Consider the following 25,097-nt stretch of genomic DNA (forward strand, 5'->3'; position numbering starts at 1 on the left):
TTCCAGAGAGACGGTGTGTGAAATTTCGAATGGCTGGTTGTTTTACGCTAATCCTCTGCAGTCATCGTTTTACTGATCTCTGATGGAATCATGTGCAGCTTGACAGCAGTTACTTGGCTTCTGCAGAAATTGGTCTTGGTCAATGTCATAGACTGGAACCGAGAGGGCTGGATAATGCAGCATGTAAGGCAGGCATTCGTCTTCAATGCATCAACTAACTATTCCCCAGATATGGCAAGCATTTTTTATTGCCGGAACGGTTAAGTGGACTGTTTATCGAGATTGGCCATGGACGCATACGGTTTTTCTTGTTTTGCATGCTCTTGTTATGCTTATGAAGCAGCATTCATACGCGTTCTATAATGGCCACTTATCAACTATATTCCACAGACGACAACTGCTTCTCGACAAGCTCAAGCAACTGGAGTTAATTGACTGCACATACGGATTAACTAGCTCACTAGCCTCCAAAATATCGCTTACGGCCTTGAGCAACCCCTCCTCTGCCAGACGCCGCTCTGATGGCACTTTACCAAGTGCTGACTCTGTTCCTGTTGATGTAGACATGATTTTAAAGGCTATTGATGCTCCGAAAACGCTTGATCAGCAGCAGGCCTCTTTGTTCGAAAGAGCCATCAAGGATGAGATTGATGTTCTTGCTGGTGAACTCAAAGGGGTGGTGAGCGACTCGTCAAAAGCGTATCCACACAATCTTACTTTCCTCGGTCACTACGAATGGATTGCATTACCCACCGTGGTTTATGAGCTCGATTATCCTCGACTGGAGAAGATCAATTGGGGTTATGTAGCTGAGAAGATCGCCGCCATGATCGGTATCATTTTTGTGATGATTCAAGTTTCTCAGTACTACATATGTATGCTGACAACCCAAAACAATACACATGACCTACCGCTAACTTGGAGCTTCTAGACCCTGTTGTGCTTGTGACGATCGACATGCGAGAAACTAACATGCCTCTGATGGCAAGATTTAGAGAATTCCCTTGGTTGCTCGGCGATCTGCTTTTCCCCTTCATGATAGAGTATCTGGTATGTAAGCGTTCTTTGTCAGCTGAACTCAATTCAACTAACAATTCAGCTTACATGGTATCTAATATGGGAAACTGTTCTCAACATTTTGGCCGAGTTGACCTACTTTGCGGATCGACACTTCTATGATGCCTGGTGGAACAGCGGTAATGAACTTGTATACCTGACCATTATCGCTCTTATGTCTAATTACTTGCAGCATCCTGGGATCAATTTGCACGAGATTGGAATCGCCCCGTCCATATATTCCTGCTTCGCCATGTCTACCACAGCTCTATATCATCCCTAAAAGTAAACAAGCACACAGCAACTATTATGACTTTTTTCGTTTCGGCCTGTACTCACGAACTTATCATGTGGTGTATCTTCAAAAGGCTACGGGGTTATTTGTTCATCTTGCAAATGTGTCAATTACCCGTATGTTGAAGCTCATTGACCAGCGCATCGTGAATAGCCAGGGATTGCTAACTGTGAGCAGCTCGTTCGTTTAAGTCAAACACGATGGTTGATGGGCCGGAAAACAGTGGGTAATTTGCTTTTTTGGCTCGGTATATACACTGGACCAAGCGTCTTGTGCAGCTTGTATCTCATTCTATGATGAGAAACTTCCTCAAACCTAGACTACTTGTTTATATGCTACAAAACGGCAACTTGACAGTGTGTCTCACGGAACGATATCAAGAGCTTCGAATCCAATTCATTTTTGCGGCATCATAAGGTCTATGCCGCGCTTCTCGGGCCAAAGTTGTTTCTCTGAGAAGGAATTGCGCTGGCTCATCGCTCTCTTACATCTTCTCGTGCGTAGCCATGAGAGAGCCTGAGCAGGTTTGCATTAGTATTAGAACTTGGATGGGGATCAATGATAGGCATACCAATGAAAGTTGTCACAAGACGGCTTCTGACTTGGCAAATATCCTCCGGCACGAGCCAGATTGTAGCACCAAGCTTTCGGGCAATACTGATGCTGAGCTTAGCGTTCATGTATGCATCTTCGTCCGTCTGTCCATGAGTAACCAGATCGTAATCAACGTAGCTGCTCTTTATACCGTTCAATACGTCGAGCAAGAACACTCCAGTCGCGATTGCCGGGTCCTTGAATGACCTGATGGCAGAGTTGCGTCCACCTCGTTTGGACATTTCATTTGCCCAGCGAACCATCTCGGCATCGGTGATTTCTCGCTTGCCAAGCTTCTGCGCAAGAGAGGAAAGAGTCACTGTGATGTTCTTTCTCATAAGCTGCCATACTAAACCAAGTGTTAGAGTCCTTTGCCCATCAGTGATGTCCGCACCCTGAATGCCGACCAACGAAAACCCAATTTGCTTGCCAAGTTCGATTGCATAGTTGGTATTCTCTACAGCCTTGAATCTGATCAATTCACCGCCATGCGCAGGAGGTTTGTTGACATGGCGCCAGTTGACGGAACCTTGAATGACCTTATCGTATGCCTGCAGGAGGATGTTGCCGTCGCGTAGGTCGTCGAAGAAAGACACCACAGCTGGCTGAACGTCCAAGCTATTGAGCCATAGTGTGAATACTCTTGCCTCTCTCTCTCCTTCCGCATCAAAATCTTCGACTTCGAGCTTTTCTTCCTCTGTAATCGGGTCCAGAGCGGGATGATTGTTAAACAGATTGGCAACAAAAGCGAGGTTCAGCTTCGGGTTACCAGCAACAAGCGACGTTGGGGTGAGGAACTTTCGGCATTGGAGCTTTTCAGCCTCCTTTAGAACTTCTTCGGCTCTTTGTAGAAGATCACTTGTCTGCAGTGGCGCTCTGGTGCAACCGTGGTCACTTCCAATCTGGGCAAGTAGCACAGCATAGTTCTCGCCATCCTTCACGTCAGTGGAGAAGTTGGAGACTCTTCATAGTCATGTTAGCTTGGTGTAGATTCGTAATGTGATGGTTACAAACCTTCGGGACCAACTCGCTGCTTTGAGGTGGTAATTGAACCATCGCAGAAGAATCTGCTCGGGTGGGAGTCGGAGAAACTGTTCTAGAGTTTCGTCTTCTTCCAGCAAGCGGTAGAGCTCAGGATGCAGCTTTATGTCAATCTTTCCGAGAAGCCCACGACGAATAATTTGCCAAATAAGCCCCAGGATCAGATGCTCGCGCACTTCTATAATGTCACCTGCGCCAATGTTGACTACAGAACAACCAATACCCTTGCAAGACTCAATGACGATGTTGTTGTTCTCACTCATCTGAAACGCGTTGAGACTCTTGGTCTTCTTGCCAGGCATATTCAAAACGCGCTCGTCAATGGTATCCGGGACACTATCGTTGATGAGTTTGGCGAGGACCAGTCCGTCCTTGCAGTCGTCAAACATTTCGAAGGTATCGGTGGGGAAAGGGAGACGGTTACCAATGTCTGCATCGCCAGCTAGAACAGCATTTATATGACGAGTGAACTCTGTTCGTTCGTCTTCGTTGATCGTGTGCGTTATATTTGCGCTGGACCCCTGTACTTGGATTTTCCCACTTACGCTTCCCTTCGAAGAGTGCCCGCCAGTCCGCTGAGTGACGACACCGCTTGAGGACGGAGCTGGCCCGGCAGACATGCGCTTCTGGGCAGGAGATGAGTCTCGAAGCTTTGATACAAGCTATTATATACCTGTTAGATGATCCATGAGTAATGGAACACTCAGCACAACTCACTCCGACATAGTCTTCAAGCTCAACGCGTCTGGACGAATCCAGCTCAACTTCTTTGAGTGCCTGTCGTACGACATCGTATGGCAGGTTCTCGCTTTGCTGTGTAGCCTTGATTGCTGTTGCCTCGTCAAGGTACCCTCGGTCGTCTACATCGAGTCGCTGGAATGCATCTGACAGCGAAAAAATCTCGTTCTGCTGGAATTGGGGGAATTTCCTGTAGGGCAAATGTAAGCCTCGATTCAGATGTTGTGGTCATATTTTCATACTTTTGAAGCTTGAGGACATTCATTTTGGCCTGTCTGTTGGATGTTTTGGTGATGGATGTTGCCCGTTCGTGGTTATTTTGCTCTTTGGCGCGTAACCTTTTAAGGCAAATATGTGCGTTCTTCGGAGCTCGCGGCTGTGCGTTCTAGCGGGTGCGCTCTGTTAGAAGGTTTCCAAACACTTATTTTGTTCATTCACGTACTTTCGGACACTGTCTTTGGGAAAGATACTTGCGCCGCAGCCAGTAAGTCAACCTGTAGATCGACGTTGTTCGATGAGAGAGTTTGCGACAGCAGAAGGGGAGCGCTGTGGCGGGGCAAGGAGTGATGTAATGTCTAGTGGGGCAGCACCACTGGCCATGACGCCGCCGCGCAACACATATTTTACTGTTACCCATATGAGGGAGGCTGACAGTTTTCAGACAATAACGTTGTGCTTTCGTCAGCACTTTCGGACCGAATGCGATCGTTTTGCAAGTTCGAATCATCGAATGAGGCTTCTTCTCGCATGCCAATTGCACCAGTCATATTGTCAAATCTTTGATACTGGCTTACTTTCACAATCCTCCGCAGGGTTCTTGCACCTCCCCACCCAGTTAATCAGGTGCCTTCATATGAACCTGGGCAAGTATACATACACTTGTACTCCGCGAAAGTCATAAGTAGGATTCGACACGTACTGAGGACCAGGTCGTGTTGTAGCTATAGCGGGTCTGGGCCAGCCCAGGTACCCGGTTCTCGGCTGGGAAATTTTTCTGGCCTCCACAGCAACCTTCATTGCAGCATATAGAGAGAAAAAATGTCGTTTTGCAAGGCATGCTATGAGCCTCTTGTGCTCCATATGGCTGACAGTGATGAGGAGGGGGAAGAGGCCGGTACAATTAATTACCCAGATGATATCGAACTCTCCTGCCATTGTCATTACCACTGGTAGGGACCATCGGCATGCTTTGGGTTGGTAGTAGTCGAAATAGTTGGTAACTAATCTTCACATAGGCAATGTTTCATGGATTACGCTTCTTCGGTGATGTCCAACTTCCAGTGTCCTTCCTGTGGAGAGAACATTTCGAACTCCGCCCCTGGCAGCTCTTGCGCTGCAGGCGGCCCTGCAATTCTCGTGCGGTATACGAATGAAGGCGGTAAGCAGGAAGGGTTGGATATCTCGTCATCCGTGGAAGAGGAGGCATATCTAGAGGCGCACCCCGAGGCTGCTCCAGCGCGAGCTTTTCATCTGATGTGCGCAGGGGGCGATCTCGACGGTCTCGTTGAACTGTTATACCAATCTGGCGATCAGATACCTGATCTTGGCTCGATGATTCGTTATCAGGATCCCTTATCTGGTTTGAAGAGTGGTCTCCATTTAGCCGTCGAGAACCGGCATGAGGGCGTTGCGTGGCTGCTACTTTGGCTTTCTTCCTCGCTGCCATCGAACGTTTTCCCCGTCGAGGCAAGGCAAGGCGTTGAGTCTATTGGTCTTGGACGACTCAATGTCAGTAGCGACGCGGACGTTAGGAGTTTGATGGACGGCGAGGGGCGCACTGCTGCTGCTTTGTCTGCGGAGCTGGGCAGCCCGTTTTTAAGTATCGCTGATTCGGGGTTTTTGTCCATGTAGACCACTATTCATTATCAGCCACAGCGGGTGCCGTTGCAGCGTGGTGTGGGAATAAACTGTTAGTACATATAGGTCAATCCAAGGGCAGGGTCCAATAGCACACAATCAAACATCGGGCGGGAGATCGCACACCGAGTGCATTTTCGTAGCCACCATTTGTAACAGATTGCAGCTGTAGGGTAGCTTCGCATAGTAAATTGCCCCCAACCGTGGCGTCAACTTCAAGCGTCCACCTCCGCATAATCCCGTAATGTTCGCTAATAGTATCAAGCCTTGGAGAACCGGTAAATCAGATTCCTGCGCCGCGTGTGCTGCAACCGTTGCGCGTGGAGAAGATGGAATAGAATGAGGCCACCTGCGCGGTTATCGACGAAACAGCCCCACCCAGGCTGCAGCAACACCATTCATTTCATTCCACGACATATGCGGGCTGGCACAAAAGAGCAGGCCAGAAAAAGTAAGCGAGGCGCCTGATCTATCGAGCTTCAGCTCGACGAAAGGATAAAACAGTGGCGCTACTTTGCAACAAGTCAGGGCTTCGCCCGAGACTTCCAACGAGACAACTCATCACATGTTATACAGCTAGCTTGCTGCGGCGGCAAATGATGTGCACAAATGACGAAGGCGCATCAATCGGCAAGCCGAAAGACAGCGGAACACAAGAAACACCATACTGGAGTTCTGCGTTTAGCTCTATTGGAATATGGAATGGTGCCAAGCCACCTGGGACACAGTCAGGGAAAGACGGGGCCGAAGAAGCGAAAACACCCAATATCAGCACTGCAACAAACCACCTCACTACACCATTCCATGGACAAAGCTTCCGAAGTTACCCAAAAGACTGTCCCCGCCCCACAGTCCGATGGTTTCACGCTGTTGATGTAAGAACTTCGCACAAGCATGATATACTGAACGCTGACACTGCCGTAGGCACCGAAGCGGACTACGTTGCCGCCTTTTGAGGTAAAAGGTACCAAGGAAGCTAAAGTTCCGGCAAAACCGAAGAGATTCTCTGCATTTAATGCGGAGGACTCGAAGAGGATTGAATCGCAGTACCAAACCCTCCTCGAAGTCGATGAGGAGTTACGAAACAAGAAAGAAGGCGGCACAGAAACCGAACCGCAGCGTAGCAGCAGCGAACTTCAAGAAAAGGACGTTCGGGTGCCAGTAAATGAAGATTTTTTGTTCGACGTCAGTGTCAAGCAGCGAGAACTTTGTCCAGTTTACTGGCCTGGACCCGTCTACGAAGGTCAGTGTCACCCGCCAGGCATAGTTACAACCAACGCTAACATTAACAATGGAAGTTCGCCGTGGGACTTGGTTTTACCAAGATGGCACCAATTTGAGACCATGCGAAGAAACCCTTGCTGCGCAGTTGGAAGAAGTGAGGCTGCAATCAAAAGCTGTCTGTAACTATACTAACGCGGGTAAGGGGTACCTGAAGATGAAAGCATGGATCGAGCCAGGTGTGTATTGTCATAGCAAAGCGACCAACAAGAATACTGATAGTCCCTACACAGAGAAAAAACTCAACCCGAAACAGGGCCATGCCTGCACAACGACCGCGAGAAATGAGACCTTCGTCGCAGCTGCAAACCGCAGTACTCAGGAAACGGAGGCAAAGCAGACCAAGTTGAAATCGCACCGCCTATTTGGAATCTACATGAACAACACTGTCACATACGAAGATGCAAGCACTGCCTGGCTGGTATCAGATGGCGTCTTATCGTGGGTAGCGGCATCTGCCTACGAACGTTTCGCAGGAGGCGGGCACATGAGTGGTGTGAAGTTGATCAGAGGCTTCTCAGACCAGAATAAAGCCAAAGAAAAAGAAAAAAGCGACAAGACTACCCTGACTGCCTATAATGAAGACCGAAAAGTGCCCACAGAGAAGCCATACAACGCCGATGCAGATGCGAGCAACGAAACATCCGGGGTGGGGGAGGCAGCTCGGACCGGCAAAACCATCCTGCAAAGGAGACTTTCAACGATTATAGAGAGTGAAGATCGTCGCACAGCAACCAGCGAAAGAGATGTTCGAAAGCTGAATGAGGAGGAGATGCGTCATGACTACCATACCCAACACGGCGAGTCACAGAATCGAGACATCGAGCACCTGGTGCTGGTCACACATGGGATCGGACAGCGACTAGGTCTAAGGTATAGCCATGAAACTCGAGGCAGTATGAGGAAAGCTGACGAATGGCGTAGAACGCAGAGCGTCAATTTCATACACGACGTTAATGTCTTGCGTAAGACTCTGAAGGGAGTGTACACGAACTCACCAGAACTACGATCTATGAACGTGGACGATGGCAAGGGCCCAGGAAATTGTCGTATACAAGTTTTACCAGTGTGCTGGCGCCACAATGTCGACTTCCCAAGAGGAAAGAAGAAGAAAATGCAAGCTGACGAAACCGATGTTGCCGCGGCCCATGACGAGGAAGAAACTTGTGAGACCCTTCCACACCATTTCCGCGTTCATTATCTAAAGAATACAAATCCAGATCCAACACTAGAAGATATCACAATAGACGGTGTTGCGTTTGCCCGATCGCTCATCTCCGATCTGGCCCTCGACGTCCTTCTGTATCAGAGCTCGTACAGGACTGAGATTGCGCAAACCGTGATTGAAGAGTCAAACCGTATAGTTGACTTATTCCGGCAGCGCAACCCAAATTTTCAAGGAAAGATACACCTTGTTGGCCACTCGCTAGGCTCCGCCATCTTGTTCGACATTCTTTGCCATGAAAATAGACAGCGTCGCCATGAACCGAAGCCGAACCCATTACGTTTCTTGCCTCACCACGGCCCCACGCCACCCGAGACGAATGATACGCTGGACTTTGATGTGGAGGATTTCTATTGTCTAGGGTCACCAATTGGGTTGTTTCAAATGCTTACTGGCAGGTATGAACACCAATCTTCACGTAAAGCTCAGCTAATAATCTTCGCAGAACCATCGCGGCGCGCCCGGCGGATCGAAACACTTCAAAAGTAGGTTTGGCCAGGACCATAGACTCAGAAAATATGGACGATGAATTTCTACCTGGCTCGGGTTTCGATTATGCAATCTCGCGGCCAGATGCGCAGCAGCTGTTCAACATTTTCTATCCGTCTGACCCAATCAGCTACCGATTGGAGCCCCTAATTTCGCCTTCCATGGCTTCTATGAAGCCACATAACCTCCCTTATACAAAGAAAAGTCTATTTGGAGTAGTAGGGTCACAGGGGCTCACCGGTATTGGAACGAAAGTCGGCCAGAGCGTTAGCGGTCTCTTTGCCAGCTTAAGTACCGGACTTTCAACCAATTTGTTACCATCATCACTCCGAATCAGCAGTGAAGAGGCCCAGGGAATAATGAAGGAAAGTAGGTCGGCTGAGACTTATGACATGTCGACACGAATGGAAACAAAAGAGAGAGAAACTGAGGCGGGCAGTGATAGCCAGGGCCCAGAAGATGAAGAGGCATTGTTGGACCAGAGCAGCCAAATTGCTACGCTGTACTCACGATTCCAGATGAACGATGAGCGCAGCGAAGAGGCCCCAGAGGTAGCTCGTGGTGATGGCAAAGACCACAAAAACCAGAAGCGGCGCAAAGCCCAGAGGAAAGTCTGGGCACTCAATCGCAATGGACGCGTGGATTTTAGCATTCAAGAGTAAGTTAGGTTGGTACTGTTCTAATGATGTTTGGCTAACATGAATAATTCTCTCAAGAGGACCTCTGGATTTCAACCCCATCAGCACCATTGCCTCACACATTGGCTACTGGGGAGAGGAGGACGTCAGCCATTTTATACTATCTCAAGTTCTCTCGCAGACGACAAGAAGGCCCGGCAGAAATGCGAATGGCAACCCAAACGTACATCAGAGATAGGATAACCACGAAGCTGCCACTAGCAGACACCTTCCACATTGGCCCGGATTTTCTACACACAACTGGTGACGTAAGATTTAGTGGAGGGAGGCAAAGATACCCTCGGTGACTGGACCCTCATACTCATTCCACTTAAATGAAGAGCTAGATAGTTAGTATCAGGAAGTTATCATTGAGACGGTCATAATTTCTCAAGCTTCTGATGCTATATTTTTGACATGTACATGTTCCACTTATAATCACCTCGCACTATAAATCTTCTCGTGCTTGTACTGTCACGTACTATTGAGTCACGTGTGCTCAACTGTCGTTCAAAGCCGAGAGCTGGACGCAGCTACTAGCTGTACCTGACGTATTATTAGCTCATACAAACTCACACATTGTGACTGACTTCTGTTTCTGCCGGCTCAGAAGTTGAATAAGATGTGCGGAAGATATGCGTTGGCGCTGGTGAGTACGAGATAGCCGTTAGCCTTGTGGACGTCACCGTTTCATGCGCCAGCTGACGAAGCTTTACTGATGAACGTAGCGGCCGTCCGATATCCGGCAGATAATAGAAGATGCTGGGATGTCAGTAGATGATGCACCAGAAGACGATGGAAATCATGCACCGCGGCAGTCTTACAATTTTGCACCCGGGTATTATGGGGCCGTGTACCGAGCTGACACGCCTGATTACGGCGCCGGACCAGATCCGGATGGAACGGCCAAGGCAGTACAGCACCGGGACGATCAAACGAAGAGCTACAAACTGCAGTCTATGAAATGGGGCCTAATACCCTTCTGGTCCAAGCGCAATCCTGATTATGCTTCCATGCTCAAGACTATCAATTGCAGGTCCGATTCCCTCAGCGCTCCAGGCGGAATGTGGGCAACCATGAAGGCACGGAAGCGATGCATCGTCATTGCGCAAGGGTTCTATGAATGGCTCAAGACTGGGCCGAAAGACAAGCTGCCTCATTATATCAAAAGAGCGGACGACCAGCTGATGTGCTTTGCCGGTCTGTGGGATTGCGTGCAATACCAAGGTACTTGCACGGCTGCTTAGAGCACGAACGTGACACTGCAATACTAATACTAATATAGACTCTGATGAAAAACTGTATACTTTTACAATCATCACCACGGATTCAAACAAACAGCTGAAATTTTTACACGACCGTATGCCCGTTATCCTCGAGCCTGGTTCTTGTGCCATGCGACAATGGCTCGACCCAAATACGTATGAGTGGTCAAGGGACCTACAGTCCTTACTGCAGCCTTTTCACGGCGACGTTGAGGTGTACCCGGTCACCAAGGATGTAGGCAAAGTAGGAAATGACTCGGCAGCATTTATCAAACCACTCTACAGCAGGGACAACAAGTCGAACATCGCCAACTACTTCTCCGGTCCTGTAACGGAGAAGGCTGGATCACCTAAGAAGTCTGAAGCAAAACACATCGTTGAGCCTAAGGTGTCTGGAGAGAAGCGGAAGCAGCTACCAGATGATGGGTGTGCGCCAGCGCCAGTGAAAAAGCAGACGACCTTCAAAAACGCTATCAGCTCAACGCACAACGTTGATAAAAAACCGGCTACTGTCTCCAAAAGAGCGCAAAAAATTACAGACTTTTTTGCTAGGTAGTCAGGCTTAGTCAGAATAAGATACAAAAATCAAGAAGAGCCGCACTTCGAATGCTCCGTGGAGCTCCTCAATATTACCGAGAATAAAAGTATGACATATATAGAGTAAGGAGAAAGCCATAACAACAAGCACGGTGCTTGAAAGAGGAAGCTAGAAATACGGATGGAGAGATTATTAAAATATTTTGCTCGCCCAAGTTTTTTCATGTACTAGGGCAGTGCCATTCTAGACTTGTCGTTGAGCTCAAGAATCATTTTTATTTCATCCGCTGAATCGGTGTTGGAGGCGAGGATACGGAAAAAAAAAAAAGTTTGGCGGCAAGCGCTTGAGGCACGTCTCTTAAACCCAAGGCAAGCGCGACCCATTTAAGCAGTAATATTTATTAATTATAGCACAAACTGCCTGGACAACAAGTAATCACCTAAAACGACGTTAATAAATAAACTGGCCATAGACTAATAATAGAAGAGACTTTCTGGGATCTTCTAGTTTTCGAAAATTATGAGCAGAAAAAGGACTTTTCCGAGTTTGCGACTCCCGATCTGCTGCCAAATTTTAGCAACATATTATTATCTTAAAAAATAAATACCTTGAACGCAGCATCATCGTCATATGGCTAAGAAGAGGAAGGCATAAAAAGTAGTAGTAGTGTGTGGACGGTAATTTAATCTATCGCGCATTCTAGGTAGGCCACAGAGTTTCTAGAATCGCGGGTAAGCGAAGAGAGGATGTTGATCCCAAAGGCCAGAGAGTTCGCCTCCTAGATAGTTGCGTTGCTGTACTGATACAGCACGCCACATATGTATATCAAAGTCATCTTCTGGACACTCTACCAAACGCCTGGCGCGCTTATACTTGGCGGTGAAGGTAGGTCATCGGCTTGCTGGAAAAACATGCAGCCTGTAACAGTGTATCGATACATAGCCGTATCTACTCAAAGAATAAAGCAAGGGCTTGTGCATCGGTGCATGTTCTGGTGGCGCACACATTACGTCATTGACTTCGAGCCTTGACGCTCGCAGCGAATATTGGTCCTTACCAAGTACACCTACGCATTCCATGCACAGCTGTGTAAGGGTACGTAGCCCATTATATACCTTTCAGATACTCCCACCAGCCTCCAAACACTTGGTCCCAACACGCCCCCCCCAAATGGTTGGCTGGCCAAGCCCAGAATGTGAATCAGGGAGAAGCTAAAAGTATGACGTTATAAGCAGGTAATGCAGCTCTCTTGCAAGAGTGTAACTATATGTACCTCCCATAGCCCCGTAGCTTTCCATTAATGATCATTCCGTTCCTACCAATACATTCACCGCCCATCTACGTCCAACGCAATGCGCAATCTCAGCCTTCTTCTAACCGTTGGTGCTCTGGCGGCTCAGGTAGCCGGTAGCAGCTGGCTCCCTGGCCAGCGTGCAGGTACATGGCGCGTTTACACAAGAAACAGTCAACCGTCGCTAACGCCGTTAGTATACAACAAGTGGCATGAGACCGAGCTTGAGAGATGGCTGTCTGACCACGGCATACCGCATCCCAAGCCAGCTGACCGGAAGGATATCGAGGACCTCGTTCAAAAAAACTGGAATGACTACGTCATCGAACCATATCGCAAATGGAGCCCTTCCGAGCTGAGCACTTTCCTTGTCTCTCGAGGCAAGGCAGCCAAGGCAGGTGCCGATGAGACGGCCGAGAGCTTGATGGAAAGCGTCAAGGCCAATTGGTACGGATCAGAGGAGGCGGCTGGCAAAGTTGTTACGGAAACCAAGGATTGGATCCTCGATACCTGGTCCGACAGCCAGCTCAAAGCACTTTGTGATAAGCAGGGAATTCCTGGTAAGTACTTGCCACGCTAGTGTCCACAATGTACTGACGACATCAGTCCCTGCTACCAGTAACCGTGATGCGCTTTTGGCCAAGGCTCGACGTGGCTTCGAGGTCGGCTCCCAGGCGGCAGGTGAAACTCTCTCCTATCCCGGAGACTGGCTTTACGAATCCTGGTCCGACTCTGATCTCAAGAAGTGGCTGGACAAGAATGGATTCCCTGCTCCCCAACGCTCCAACCGTAACGCTTTGGTTGCTGCCGTCCGGCGCAACTCTCACCTTGCTTATCTCAAGGGCCAGGAGCAAGAGGCCAAGGTAAGGGCCCGCGCCAAGACTGCCTATGCCAAGGTCACCGACGAGGTGATTGATGCATGGAGCGAATCGGACCTGAAGAAATTCGCCGACGAGAACGGCATCTCCGTCCCCCAGGGTACCAAACTCAATGAATTCCGTGCCGCCATCCGCCAGCACCGTGCCGAGATCATGGGGCACGATGTACACGGAAAGGCTACCAAAGCCTTTGGTGCCGCCACGAGCCGAGCCAGCAACGAGTACGCCAAGGCCAGCGAGGATGCTACACTGATTGCCCAAAGGGCTTTTGAAGAGGCCTCAAGCACCTGGTCTGAGAGCCGCCTCAAGGCGTACCTGGACGCACGCGGTATTCCTGTTCCTCAGAACTCCAATCTTGATAGCCTCCGCGCCCTGGTGCGCAAACACTCTCACAAGGCTGCTTCTGGTTGGACGGCCTGGACGTTTGATGACTTTGACACGGAGACTTTACAAAAGTATCTCCAAAAGCACGGTGACAAAGCTGCCAAGGCGGCCTCAAAGAAGGCTGATGCCACTCGTGATGAGCTAGTTAAGACTGCCCAAGCTGCTTACGCTAAGGCTGAGAAGAAGGGTGGCGAGGGGTATGAGGCGGCGAAGAAGTATGGTGCTGAACTTAGCAGCGAGGTAAAGGATAATGCATTCGAAGCCTGGTCCGAGTCGGACCTCAAGGCCTACCTCGACAGCTACGGCGTTCCTGTTCCGCAGAGCTCTAGCCTCGACGAATTGAAGGCTCTCGCACGCAAGCAGTGGACCTATTTCAAGTATGGTACGACGACGCCTCACGGCACCCTGCTTGCCCAAGTCGAGGGCGCCCTTGCCAGCGGTCTGAGCTGGCTTCAGAAGCAAATCCGTGCCGGTTCCGAGGCAGCCAAGGAGAAGGCAGGCGAAGCCGACACCGCTGCGCGCAAGAAAGCCGCCAAGGTCCAGGAGGAGCTGTAGCTAATAAAACAGAGAAGAATGAGCGGTAACGAGTATGGATCAGGCACCGTGGCGGCGGGTTGATGGGGAGGAGCAGATGCTTGACTATACAGGAAATCGGCGGTTTCTGTCTTTTTCGAAACTACGTGGCAGCAAGTCTGTTTGCTATAATGCGTGCAAATTTGCGCTTTCAACTTTAATCAATTCAGATGCTTTTCGTTTAGTTCTAATTATTTATGTACATTTCGCGTGCGTCAACAATATCCGCCCATATTCCAACCCATGACGGTCTACCATGACGGTCTAAACCTGACATCAAGCAGCCGCACATTACGCCCATAGCCTACATGTACCGTCGGCACCGGCGCTTATGCACCAGGGGTGTTTGGGATGCCAGTCGACGTCCAAGACACCGAGTTTACTGACGACGCGATGGCCCTTGAGCATCTTGACTGGAACGATGGTAGCATTTTCCATCAGATCGCTCACTACCTTGCCGTGGAAGATTTGCAGGGAGCCGTCATCACTGGCATCAGCAAAAAGAGGTAGCGAGCGGTGATACTTGACGGCGCGGATGGCCTCAGCGTGAAAGCGCATCGTCTTGTATGGTCTGCTCGAGAGGTCCAGGTCATGCCAAAGCAGACGGCGATCGTAGGAGCCAACGATTAGATTGTCGCCACCAGGGTGAATATCGAAAGACGAGATCCACCGGGCACCGGGCTGTAGCACCTTGACGAGCTCCTGTCTCTGCAGGTCGTAGCATCGAATCATGCGCTGTGTGGCGACGAAGAAGAGGGGGCGGGAAGGGTGGAAATGGGCCGTCTGAGCTAGACCAGGTAGGCGACGGAAGGGAATCTGGCTGAGGTGCTTCGAAAGGGTGTGGACAGCAACCGAGCTGCGCTGGCCGGTCGGGGAGACGGTACACAGGAAGTCACCTCGTCGGTGCCAGTCAATGGTCTTGATCACGGCGCGCACCGTGGCCTTGAGCAGGACACCCGCATTCTCTAGCTTCGATCCTGGTCGCGCCCACTTGGCCGGTCCTTCCGTTCTGGCGGCGGCTGAATTATGCTGGGTACCGCCGGCGGCGTAGCCGAAACCAGCATCCAGCACATCTCGACTGGCCTTTTCAACAGCATCGCTAGCCAGTGGTGGGTAGGCGAAGAAGAGGTCTTCGCCCGCGGCCGCGGCTAGAATGAATGTGTCCTTGACTGGGCGCCATCGAACGACCTGGACAGCCTCCTCGGAGCTCAGCTTGGCAGACCATTCCTGGTGACCATTAAGCGCCCAGACACGGACCGTGCCGTCATCACCACCTGAGGCAATCCATTCGCCATCAGGACTGAAAGCCACCGTGCGCACGCGGCCATCATGGCCTCGAAAAATGGTCTGGCATAGCGAGGGGAAAGGTTTGAGCTCCTCGGGGCGCGGCAGTTTAGGAAGAAGCGAGTTGGGGTCAATGTTGAGTCTGTTCTTGCGGACGCGCGGTGCTAGGTAGAGGTCCAGGCAGCGCTCGAACCGCTCCTTGACGAATTCCCCGTATCCGGGTACTCGTCGAAGGGCGTCATACTTCTGAGGTAGATACTCCTTTTCTCTCTCTTCGGGGTCCTGAACCTCCCAGGTCTCCTTTTCCTCGTTGGTTGGGAGGTATTCGGGTGGCGGGTTGTAGCTGAGGTCGTATCCGGGCGGTGCCAGCTTGGGCGCTGGGATGTGCATGACGCCTCTGTCCTGAGGCTCTTCGTTGGCCCAGATGTCGTAGTAGGCCCCTGCTTCCTTCCCGGCGTCATCCTCTTCCTCTGGTGGCTTGTAGGGCAGGATCTTGCCCGCCTTGATGGCACGCACGAGCTGGGCGACACGCTTGGCTTCGTGCTTGGAGGGGACAAATCGTCTCTTGGGCTCCGGTGCCGCGCTTAGCGGCATTTTTTCTTCAATACTTGTGAAGTAAGGCACCATATCCTGCTCAGGTCAGCAAGAGTTTCAAAAAAAGTCAACGTGCTTGTATACTTACGGGATAGGGATCGTATCCTTCCTCTGGCATCTCATTCAGCTGAAGCTTCCGGAGAAGCTCAAGCTCGTCCTGGCTCAGGTTCAGTGGCTTACCAGTCTCTGGGTCCGTCAAGCCGGTCCAGCCCTTTGGCAGCTCAATGCTATCGAGGAGAGCATCGAGCGCCTCACCTGTGGCGGGGCGCATAATTTTCTTGCCATTGATGTCGTATCCGATGTGAGGATATGAGTCGTAAAATGACAACGGAATATTTCCAATCGTGTTGGTGGGACCTTGAGCGTCGCTATCGTCGCTGTCGTAGACGGGATCAATCTCCTCGTACTCATAGCGTACGCCGCCATTCGCGTCCGCCACAACCTTGTAGGGCCGTTCCTTGTCATCCTCGCCATGTTCTTTGGCCTCTTCGTCTTCTTCGTCCGGATCCTCGTCCTCATCGGGGTCTTCAGGTAGATCGTCGCTCGACCCATCTTCGAGGCCTGGTTCGCCGTCCGACTCGTCAAAATCGCCGTCTTCGTCTTCGCTTTGCGATAAGACACCCTCGAGAAGGCCGTCAAACTCTTCATCAGACAGTTCAATGTCTGACGGATTTTTCCTCTTCGGCACTGGGCGAGCCATTGTGTCGGATTGGTTGTTGCACAATGGGTGTAGAGAGTATGGTGGTGGTTGGCGTTCCTCAAGAACTTTTTTTTTGTAAGCCTTATCGGGCGATCACCAGGCCGATAAGAGCTGTGGCGCAGTCGACGTTTCTCACGCAGCCAAAGTACCTACACTTGTCAGCGAGTACCTTGTGGGGGCCTGCCGCATCCCAGCAAAGTACCCCCTGGCGGCCAACACACTGGTGAGCACGGGTGCAACTTTTTGTTTAACGCACGGGATCCTTAGGTACTTAGCACTAGTCACTCAGGTAGCTGTTGATGCAATGACTTCTCTAAGGAACGATATCCGCGAACCTGCTCTGAACAACACGTTAATTATATCCATCATGAGCTCTTTCGAGATGATTTGCTACGCCTCTCCGAAGGGCAATGATTTGACGGAGCAGCCAGAGCTTGTCATTTTAGCAGGGTTTCCTTCCGCCACCAGCCAGGGGCGGCTTGAGAACTGGGTGCCTGTCTTTCATGAAAGCCTTCCTGCGGCATCCACGAAGCTCTGGCTCCTTGCGCCTCCCGCTACCCACCTGAATACCATTTCAGCACTCAGGTGTAGATCGGTACTACTCGTGCCACACACCCACTGCTTGCGCAGTTGGGTGCTGTATAGAGTGCCGGCCAGCAGAGGGTGTAGGCCAGATAGTGCGCTCTATATATAATATATACAAAATACTAACAGATTCTAATTTCTAAATATATTAAAAATAAACTTAATTATTATAATAAAAATATATAAAAAATCTTAAAAACTAGAATTAATTAATCTTAATCCTATATTAAAAAAATTAATTTTTATATATTAATTGATTAATTGATATTTATACTCTGACGAGGCTCTATAGCCTATACAGTACTTCTATGAGCTTAGTGAGGGTAGGAAAAACTAGGTATACCTGGGGGAAAACCTACGCTCTTTAATCTATCTATGTCTTTGTGACGACAGTAGTTAGTAGCAATTACGTAGTATGAACAGTGTCTCTATCAGCTAGGCCCCGCAGCCAGCCGTTAGAGGTATGCCGTACATCGTGTCAGCTATCAAGTCCGTAATCCTAAGTACATCGTTACTCGGTGCAGCGTACCTTACAGCCCCCTGTGGCCCATATGGGTCAATAGTGCGGTAGGTTTTTACAGGCCACATGGCTCTACATCATACATTTACCGCGCACGCATCAGCAGTTCAGCTTTCGACTGCATCAGTGGTATATTGTCTAGTAATAGTCTTACACGGAGCGCACTCCGCATGCGCACCATCAGCCACACCCAGCAGTACCAAACAGCACATGTCGTAAACTGCCTTTGTTCCGGAGGGAGACATCTATGCATAGAAATTGACGGTCTGGGAGCAATTGTTAGCAAGCAGCTCCATACAGTTGGTAGATCGCAGAAACGTACATCCTTCTTCTTGGCTTGCACTTCGGCAATGGCGTCTACGTAGTGCTCGTGGCCGATTTTGTTCTTGCCAGAACGTAGCGCAATCATACCGGCCTCTACACAAACAGCCTTGAGCATAGCACCGCCAAACTCGTCTGTGCTTCTTGCCAACTCGCCCCAGTTCACGCCCGGGTCAACAGTCATCTTGCGGGAATGGATCTTGAGAATCTGAGCGCGAGCCTCCTCATTTGGCAGAGGAAACTCGATCTTTCTATCCAAACGTCCGGAGCGAAGCAGGGCGGGATCCAGTACATCGATTCGATTCGTGGCGGCCAGGACCTTGATTCTGTCGTCTGAGGCAAAACCGTCCAGCTGGTTCAAAAGCTCCAACATGGTACGCTGTACTTCACGGTCACCACTTTTCTCGCTATCGAAACGCTTCGTACCAACAGCGTCAAGTTCGTCGATGAAAATGATGGCAGGTGCCTTTTCCTTCGCTAGAGCGAAACAGTCCCGCACTAGCTTTGCACCGTCACCGATGAACATCTGCACCAGCTGTGGGCCAGCAAGCTTGAGGAACGTTGCCTCGGTTTGCGCCGCGCACGCTCGTGCCAGCAAAGTCTTGCCGGTGCCGGGAGGGCCGTACATGAGGGCGCCTAAAAATGAGGTCAGTAACAGCATAGGCGGATGGAAATGCAGTCATGCCTTTGGGGGCCTTGATGCCGATCTTCTTAAACCGGTCCGCCTCTTTCATCGGCCATACTATGGCCTCAACAAGCTCCTCAATTTGCTTGTCGAGGCCTCCGACGTCGGTATACTGCTCAGTCGGCTTCTCGTCGACCTCCATGGCTTTGACACGACTGTCATACTCCGCGGGCAGTGTGTCAAGAATCAGGTACGAATCTTTGTTGACGCCAATGAGGTCTCCAGGCTTGAGCGCTTCAGAGTCAACAAGGCCAATAAGCGGCAGAAATATTGTTTGTCTGGTGGACGTCTTGATAACAGCAGACTTGCCAACCCGTGTGGCGTCGAGATCAATGTTGGCACCTTCCTCAGACGATTCGGCGGTAGGATCTAGGTCTAGAAGCTCGACAACATTTCCAACCAGATAAGGTAGTTGTCTGGCAAGGTCAGCCCAAGACGTCACCAGTATCACCACTAAACCACCTACCTATTATTCGCAATCTTGTCCACATTTTCTTTAATCTTTTCGCCCATAGCCGCCTTTTCGTGCGAGAGTCGCGAAAGTTCGCTCTTCATGATACGAGAATCGTTCTCTAGAAGCCTTTTCCTTGTTAGGATGTCCTGCGTACTAAGTCCCAGAATCTCTTCGTCTAGAATGTCATCTTCTTCGTCAGCCTCCTTCATCTCTTCATCTGCTTCTGCATTCTTGCTGCTCTTTCCATCGCGGTTCTCTCTCTTCTTATCGTCCTTTTCCCGGCGATCGAGATCCTCGAGCTCCTCGAGCGTCGACATGATGACGAGTGAGAGTGGCGGCTATGGAGTGGTGGGAGGTGGTGCTGTTCCTGCAGTGCTAGTAGGTGAAAGTGCAAACGATGTACAGAGAAATGATTTCAAACAGTTATATCGAAGTCGATTGTCCTTGGCGGAGAGCGAATTCTTGCCCAGGGGGGCTGTTGTCGTTTGATGAATTGCTTGCGCGAAGGGAACTGAAGTAGTGAGACGCTGAGTTGGGTGTGTGCTAAGCTTTGTTAAGCACAGCACGCGCCATCACTCTGGCAGCCTAGCAGTGGCCAGCTCGGCCCACACCAGCCAGTTCACTGTACCTGGCTTTGTAGAGGGCTCTCGGAGCGGCAGATGATTTTCCCGATCATTACCGGAAATGCTTGCCGCAGCACGAGCATCTGGAGCATCAATCGTTATGGTACTTGTTCCTACCTCTTGTTCCCGTCATAGACCGCGCCTGGACAAGCGCCTGTCTGCTCAAGATGGTGCAGAGAATTTCGAGGTTCTCCAGAAGCATTATTCTTAGCCTTTGCGGTAGGCCAACTGCAACCCGCGCCCCCCTGATTGGCCGTGAACCTGTTCGTCGACAATATGCTGTTGCCAGCATCGCGCATGCTGGCGCCGCAGACGCACAGGTTCAGTACTCGCCTGCTACAAAGCCCCCAAGCGCACGACCTGCAGAGACGAGAAAAAGCCAGATGATTCGAACCTACACATCCCTACTGCGCACAACACCCTTGATCCTATTCTTTCAGCACAGCAACTTGACGGCTGTCGAATGGGCCGCAGTGCGGAGAGAGCTCAAAAAGGCCGTATCGGCGGTCCCCTCTACAATCGTCAGACCAGACGGGCAGCCCATTGAGATCAGCAACAATGTGCAGCTGCAGGTGCTGAGGACAAACATGTTTGACGTCGCCCTCAAGATTGTCGAATTCTACAGTCCGGAGGCCGCCGCGGCTATGGGCACCACCGCGCGCACCGCAAGGGGTCCGATTATCCACGACCTATCAGAAGCGGCATACCAGGCCATTCACAAAGCAGAAGTGACGGTCGAGTCGGCCTACAGCCAAATAGCACCGCTTATGGTTGGCCCTGTTGCGGCGCTCGTCATGCCGGCAGTGTCACCTACACATCTTGCTGCTGCGCTTAGTATCCTATCACCGGTCTCTGGCAGTTTCCCAGCGCCGACGAGAAAGAAAAACCCAGGCTATCACGACCCAGTCTGTCAGAACGGCCTTGCCAAGCTAACTCTAGTTGGTGGTCGCATCGAAGGCAAGGTCTTTGACCAGCCTGGCGTCAACTGGGTGGGCGGCATTCCCGGTGGCCTGGATGGACTACGCACTCAGCTGGTAAATGTTCTGCAGAGCGCGGGTCTCGGAATTACTACTACGCTGGAGGATGGAAGTAAGAACTTGTGGCTGGCTTTGGAGGGCCGGAAAGAGCAGCTCAAGGAGGAATAGTTATGGTGTACGCAGTACACGCATTGTATAATACAAAATCAGTCGATTTCCTGTACAATACTCGATTCCACGCTTGGTGGTTGTCAATCACGACCAACCAATACAGTCAGCGAGCAGCGTCGAAAAAAAATCAATTCTTAGTCAATAATGCACAAAAGAAAGGCGCAAGGCCGGATTCAAGACAATGAATACATTAATTGATTCTGAAATGAGTAGGTTCCGCGAATGCCAATGAGATGTAACTACCTTCCTAGCTATTAAGGTACCTAGGCTGGCACAAGACGGACACTCTTAGGTACTTAACAAAACCCCACAAGAGCTTCAAGCTATCACGGTTCATGTGACGACGTAACACGCGTCATCTTTCGACTCGTTACCGCAAACTACAAAAGAAAATCGCAAATATACATCTTAAGTCCCTCGAGCTTTATTGCCCAATTTAAACTCAGCCGGCTGCCAACACCACTGTCAGAAAAGCCGTCGATTGCTCTTCGCTACCAGGAGCCTAGTGGCGACGCGCGCCCCCTCGGAACTCTTTCGACCAGCTCTCGAAGATGGATTTTGCACCGTACCAGTCCTCACCGCCTGAGCACGGTCGAGTGGCCTCTCCTCCCGACTATAGCACATCTCCGCGCGCCTCTACCGACGCCAGAAAAAGACCATTCTCGCCCATCAATGCCGTGCGCAGCCAGCCTCCGTTACAGCACCCTCAACCGCAGAGGGCTTGGGCAGGGTTCGATGGCCAAACGAGCGGCTGGTCTGGTGGAAGCTCTGCAACCGCAGAGAACCCCTTGCCTGGAGCCTATCCCGCGGCGGAAGTGAGCGAGTTTGACACCAGTCTCGGAATCAGACTAGACCTTGAAGCCTGTCTGGCATATTTGGCGTTTCCCCCGATTGGCGCTATCGTACTTCTTATACTAGAGAGAAATAGCGACTACGTCAGGTATGTCTGGTATGAAATATTTGAAGTGCACCAATGAATAGATCTAACAAGTCCAGATTCCACGCCTGGCAGTCCGCATTACTGTTCACAGCAATCATGGTGCTCCATCTCGTCGTCTCGTGGTCGAAATTCTTCAGCTGGCTTCTTTTTCTGGGAGATCTCGTCTTAATCAGTTTCCTCTCCCTCAAAGCATATCGCGATGCTGAAATACTAGACAGGTATGTAATAATAGCACAGACAGCACAGTGATGGAAGCTAATCCTGTCCTAGGTTCGAAGTTCCATTTTTCGGGAAGATAGCAGCGAGGATACTAGACGACGAGTAGACAACGTTGCATTACATTTTTAGAAAGTCTGAGCAGACACTCGCGTTTAGATTGCACTTCTATAGCTTCCCGATACATACTGATATACTATTTTTATACGATGTGCATAATGAGCAATGCAATGGGCAAGTAGCAAGTACACCAAATAGTATTTGTCGACATGCCAGGATTCCACGAACTCACCGCGCAAGTACTGGATGAACATTGCATGACACCGTGACCTTATCCGAAAACACGACCTCTTTGATGATGCCATCAGAGCCATTGTCAAGCCACTTTGCCAGCAGGTCATTGCTCTCCTTGGGCTTGACCGTACTGTCTCTTGTACCCACGGTAATATGCGCTACGCGATTCGCGCAATCCCATGTGTTGGACTTGTCGTCGATTCGGACTACAATAGCCATTATCCGTTGATCATAAACAACCTATCATGGTCAGCCTCTATTCCGTAGCTCCCAGGAAACAGACTCACTCTCTCCATGACCACATCACATTCACCAAGCTTTCCCGTTCCTCCGCCGGCAGTGTCGTGTAGAGTAACGTAACGTTGCCACAGCTCAGGAGACTCTTTTGCGCTGGCTCTATGCAGAAGCGTTACATGAAAAGCTGTTTGTATTCGGCGGGTTTGCTTCAGTTGCATGTAGCTGCGCGATATTTCCTTATCACACGAGGCAAATGCCTTATCAAGCGTGCTATTAACGACATCTCTTGGAATAACGATGGACATATATTCAAGCTCTTTGGGCTTGGTTCTTTCTTTCTTCTGTTGCTGTTTGGCTGGTTGTTTGCTGCTTCGATCCGGAATCTCGTGCCTGAAGTCTGGTTTAAAGTTAAACGCCGACTCGATCGCCTTGTCCAGTTGCTCGGCTGTCGGCACTTGCTTGACCACATTGGGAAATATTTCATGAAGTTTCGTCACGACGTCTTCGAGATTCTTTCGACTTCCTGCAACAGGGCTCAGGTCAATAAAGGCATCGAAGCCGTCATCTGGCCTCACAAAGGGCGAGCAAGGCTCAAAGCGACCAATAAACCCATCCATCACCCCAAGGAACTTTTCCTGGTCGGTAGCAGCGTGGATTGTCTGGTGATTATCGCCACGTTGAATAACTCTATCGCGCGTTACCTGTCGAATTTCTTCAAGAGATTCTTGGTCATGACGGAAGTTGAGACACACCATTTTGACAGACTCATGCTGAGTCTTGGCGTCAAAAATTATTTGCTTCCTCTCGTGCTTTTGTGCATTGTTACGATCGGCAAATACAACAGAGTGGTCTTTGAGCTGCTCCAGTACTGCCTTGGTAAATCGAGGAGGTCGACCCTTTCCAGAAATGTTGTCATTCTGAATGTGTCCCCAGCCGAAAAGCTCTGTTAATGCCAGAGCGAGCGTTGTCTTCCCGCATCCAATGGTTGCAATCGGCACCAGGACAACGTCATTTCTGACTTCCGGCATGACAGTTACGTCTGAATGATCCATGTTGGCGGCCTCGCTTCCTTTCATGTTCTTGTAGTCGAGGAACTCGTTGCGTAGAGCAATGATTCCGTGATTCTGGTTGTACAGTTTAGCGAGTCCAGGGCTCGCAGCTAGGCGCTTCCTGGCGTATAGGAGATATTCTTCGGTAATAGCAACGTGCTTCTTGAATCTGGGCGACTTGTTCATGATCAATGACTTTGTGCATTCTCTCCATTGTCGGTACATGAGATATGGCTCCTCGAACTTGAACTTGAAGAACCAATCTTGATATGGGAGAGTTGCTGGATTACCCGACATTTTGCAGCGAATTACGAAGCCCTCAACGTCACGACCATCGTATGCGCCAGTTGTGGAAGCATCCTCGAGAAATTCTTTGACCTTGTTGACATCTTCAAACACGAGATAGTTGGTCTTGCGAAAGCCCCAGTCCTCTGCAAATTTCTGAACATCCGTGCTGGGATATGTATGAAATTCGGGCAGATTGAGATTGACTCCGTGTAGGTAGAGACCGGCTTCTTCTGGGCCATACGCCAGAATATGCTCTTCAAAGGCGTCATCACAGAGTTCAGCAACAGCCGTCGCATTGCGCTGTCTGAGTTCTCGAGCTAGTTCATGCTTCGTCTTTCCAATTGCTTGAAGCTGTTTCTCGATCCAAGTTTCTCCGGCCTTGGAATGGGTCAGTTCGCCACCGCGATCTCCTGTTGAGTGCTTGCTGCAAACAACGAGAGTTTCGTCCTCAAGACCGGCAATGAAGATGATGCACCCATTTTCCTTGAGGGTGAGTTCGTACGGCCCTCTGGTTTTCGTCAGGATATTCTCCCACTTGGTTTCGTGTACTTCGTTAACGTTAAAGAACTTGTCATAGCCTCGCACAGCAATCTCGTAGCCGTTCTTGCGTGTCTTGGTGGTGAATAGTCCACGGGCATATACTGGGAGGTCTCGGCGCTTGTAGTCCCATTCCTGGAATCTCCAAGAGTCGACGGTAATATTGTTTGGTGACTCCTTAACTTGAAATGGAGTCTTCTTCACGGACGCCTTGCCACGGTGGTTCTCCTTTCTAAACTGCTCCAGTGACTGCATAAGCTGGGTCATGCGGTCTCGATCCTGCTCAAAGTACGGAATACCAGCCATTGTGGAACCCTTGCAAAATTTTGCGATAATTCTTCCACTGCTCGTCGTAAATGAGCCTACGTGTGCGATCCTCAGGTAGGGTTTCGCGCCAGCAGTCATAGGCGTGATGTGGTGCTATTGGACATCAACTCTTG

The 25,097-nt window shown here is 50.2% G+C and overlaps 7 protein-coding genes across 7 annotated transcripts; 3 read left to right on the plus strand and 4 right to left on the minus strand.

Annotated features, from left to right (window-relative positions):
- Nucleotides 1-565: 565 nt before the first annotated feature.
- Nucleotides 566-1,339, plus strand: V2A60_003958 (MBOAT, membrane-bound O-acyltransferase family-domain-containing protein; the record flags this gene model as incomplete). Its single annotated transcript, XM_083255282.1, has 3 exons — nt 566-875; nt 932-1,050; nt 1,100-1,339. The coding sequence occupies 3 exons, from the start codon at nt 566-568 to the stop codon at nt 1,337-1,339; spliced, it is 669 nt and encodes a 222-aa protein (XP_083111408.1).
- Nucleotides 1,340-1,835: 496 nt separating this feature from the next.
- V2A60_003959 (fimbrin) lies at nt 1,836-3,989 on the minus strand (the record flags this gene model as incomplete). The annotated part of the gene is made up of 5 exons (XM_083255283.1): nt 1,836-1,867; nt 1,923-2,908; nt 2,960-3,648; nt 3,704-3,914; nt 3,967-3,989. 5 exons carry the CDS (start codon nt 3,987-3,989, stop codon nt 1,836-1,838), a joined length of 1,941 nt encoding a protein of 646 aa, XP_083111409.1.
- A 2,191-nt stretch (nt 3,990-6,180) lies between these two features.
- On the plus strand, nt 6,181-14,164 carry V2A60_003960 (uncharacterized protein; the record flags this gene model as incomplete). Its single annotated transcript, XM_083255284.1, has 13 exons — nt 6,181-6,456; nt 6,506-6,824; nt 6,880-6,959; nt 7,008-7,041; nt 7,096-7,735; nt 7,787-8,028; nt 8,083-8,485; nt 8,533-9,234; nt 9,293-9,359; nt 9,982-10,480; nt 10,539-10,946; nt 12,545-12,907; nt 12,954-14,164. 13 exons carry the CDS (start codon nt 6,181-6,183, stop codon nt 14,162-14,164), a joined length of 5,244 nt encoding a protein of 1,747 aa, XP_083111410.1.
- Nucleotides 14,165-14,473: 309 nt separating this feature from the next.
- V2A60_003961 (ribosome biogenesis protein ERB1) lies at nt 14,474-16,760 on the minus strand (the record flags this gene model as incomplete). Its single annotated transcript, XM_083255285.1, has 2 exons — nt 14,474-16,096; nt 16,149-16,760. 2 exons carry the CDS (start codon nt 16,758-16,760, stop codon nt 14,474-14,476), a joined length of 2,235 nt encoding a protein of 744 aa, XP_083111411.1.
- A 1,350-nt stretch (nt 16,761-18,110) lies between these two features.
- On the minus strand, nt 18,111-19,642 carry V2A60_003962 (uncharacterized protein; the record flags this gene model as incomplete). Its single annotated transcript, XM_083255286.1, has 4 exons — nt 18,111-18,131; nt 18,188-18,822; nt 18,872-19,287; nt 19,338-19,642. The coding sequence occupies 4 exons, from the start codon at nt 19,640-19,642 to the stop codon at nt 18,111-18,113; spliced, it is 1,377 nt and encodes a 458-aa protein (XP_083111412.1).
- Nucleotides 19,643-20,115: 473 nt separating this feature from the next.
- Nucleotides 20,116-21,093, plus strand: V2A60_003963 (mitochondrial 54S ribosomal protein uL10m; the record flags this gene model as incomplete). Its single annotated transcript, XM_083255287.1, has 1 exon — nt 20,116-21,093. The coding sequence occupies one exon, from the start codon at nt 20,116-20,118 to the stop codon at nt 21,091-21,093; it is 978 nt and encodes a 325-aa protein (XP_083111413.1).
- Nucleotides 21,094-22,540: 1,447 nt separating this feature from the next.
- On the minus strand, nt 22,541-24,963 carry V2A60_003964 (tRNA ligase; the record flags this gene model as incomplete). Its single annotated transcript, XM_083255288.1, has 2 exons — nt 22,541-22,786; nt 22,834-24,963. 2 exons carry the CDS (start codon nt 24,961-24,963, stop codon nt 22,541-22,543), a joined length of 2,376 nt encoding a protein of 791 aa, XP_083111414.1.
- Between the last annotated feature and the right edge of the window lie 134 nt (nt 24,964-25,097).

Source organism: Cordyceps javanica, chromosome 2, assembly GCF_051103115.1.
Source record: "Cordyceps javanica chromosome 2, complete sequence".
Lineage (NCBI taxonomy): Eukaryota > Fungi > Ascomycota > Sordariomycetes > Hypocreales > Cordycipitaceae > Cordyceps > Cordyceps javanica.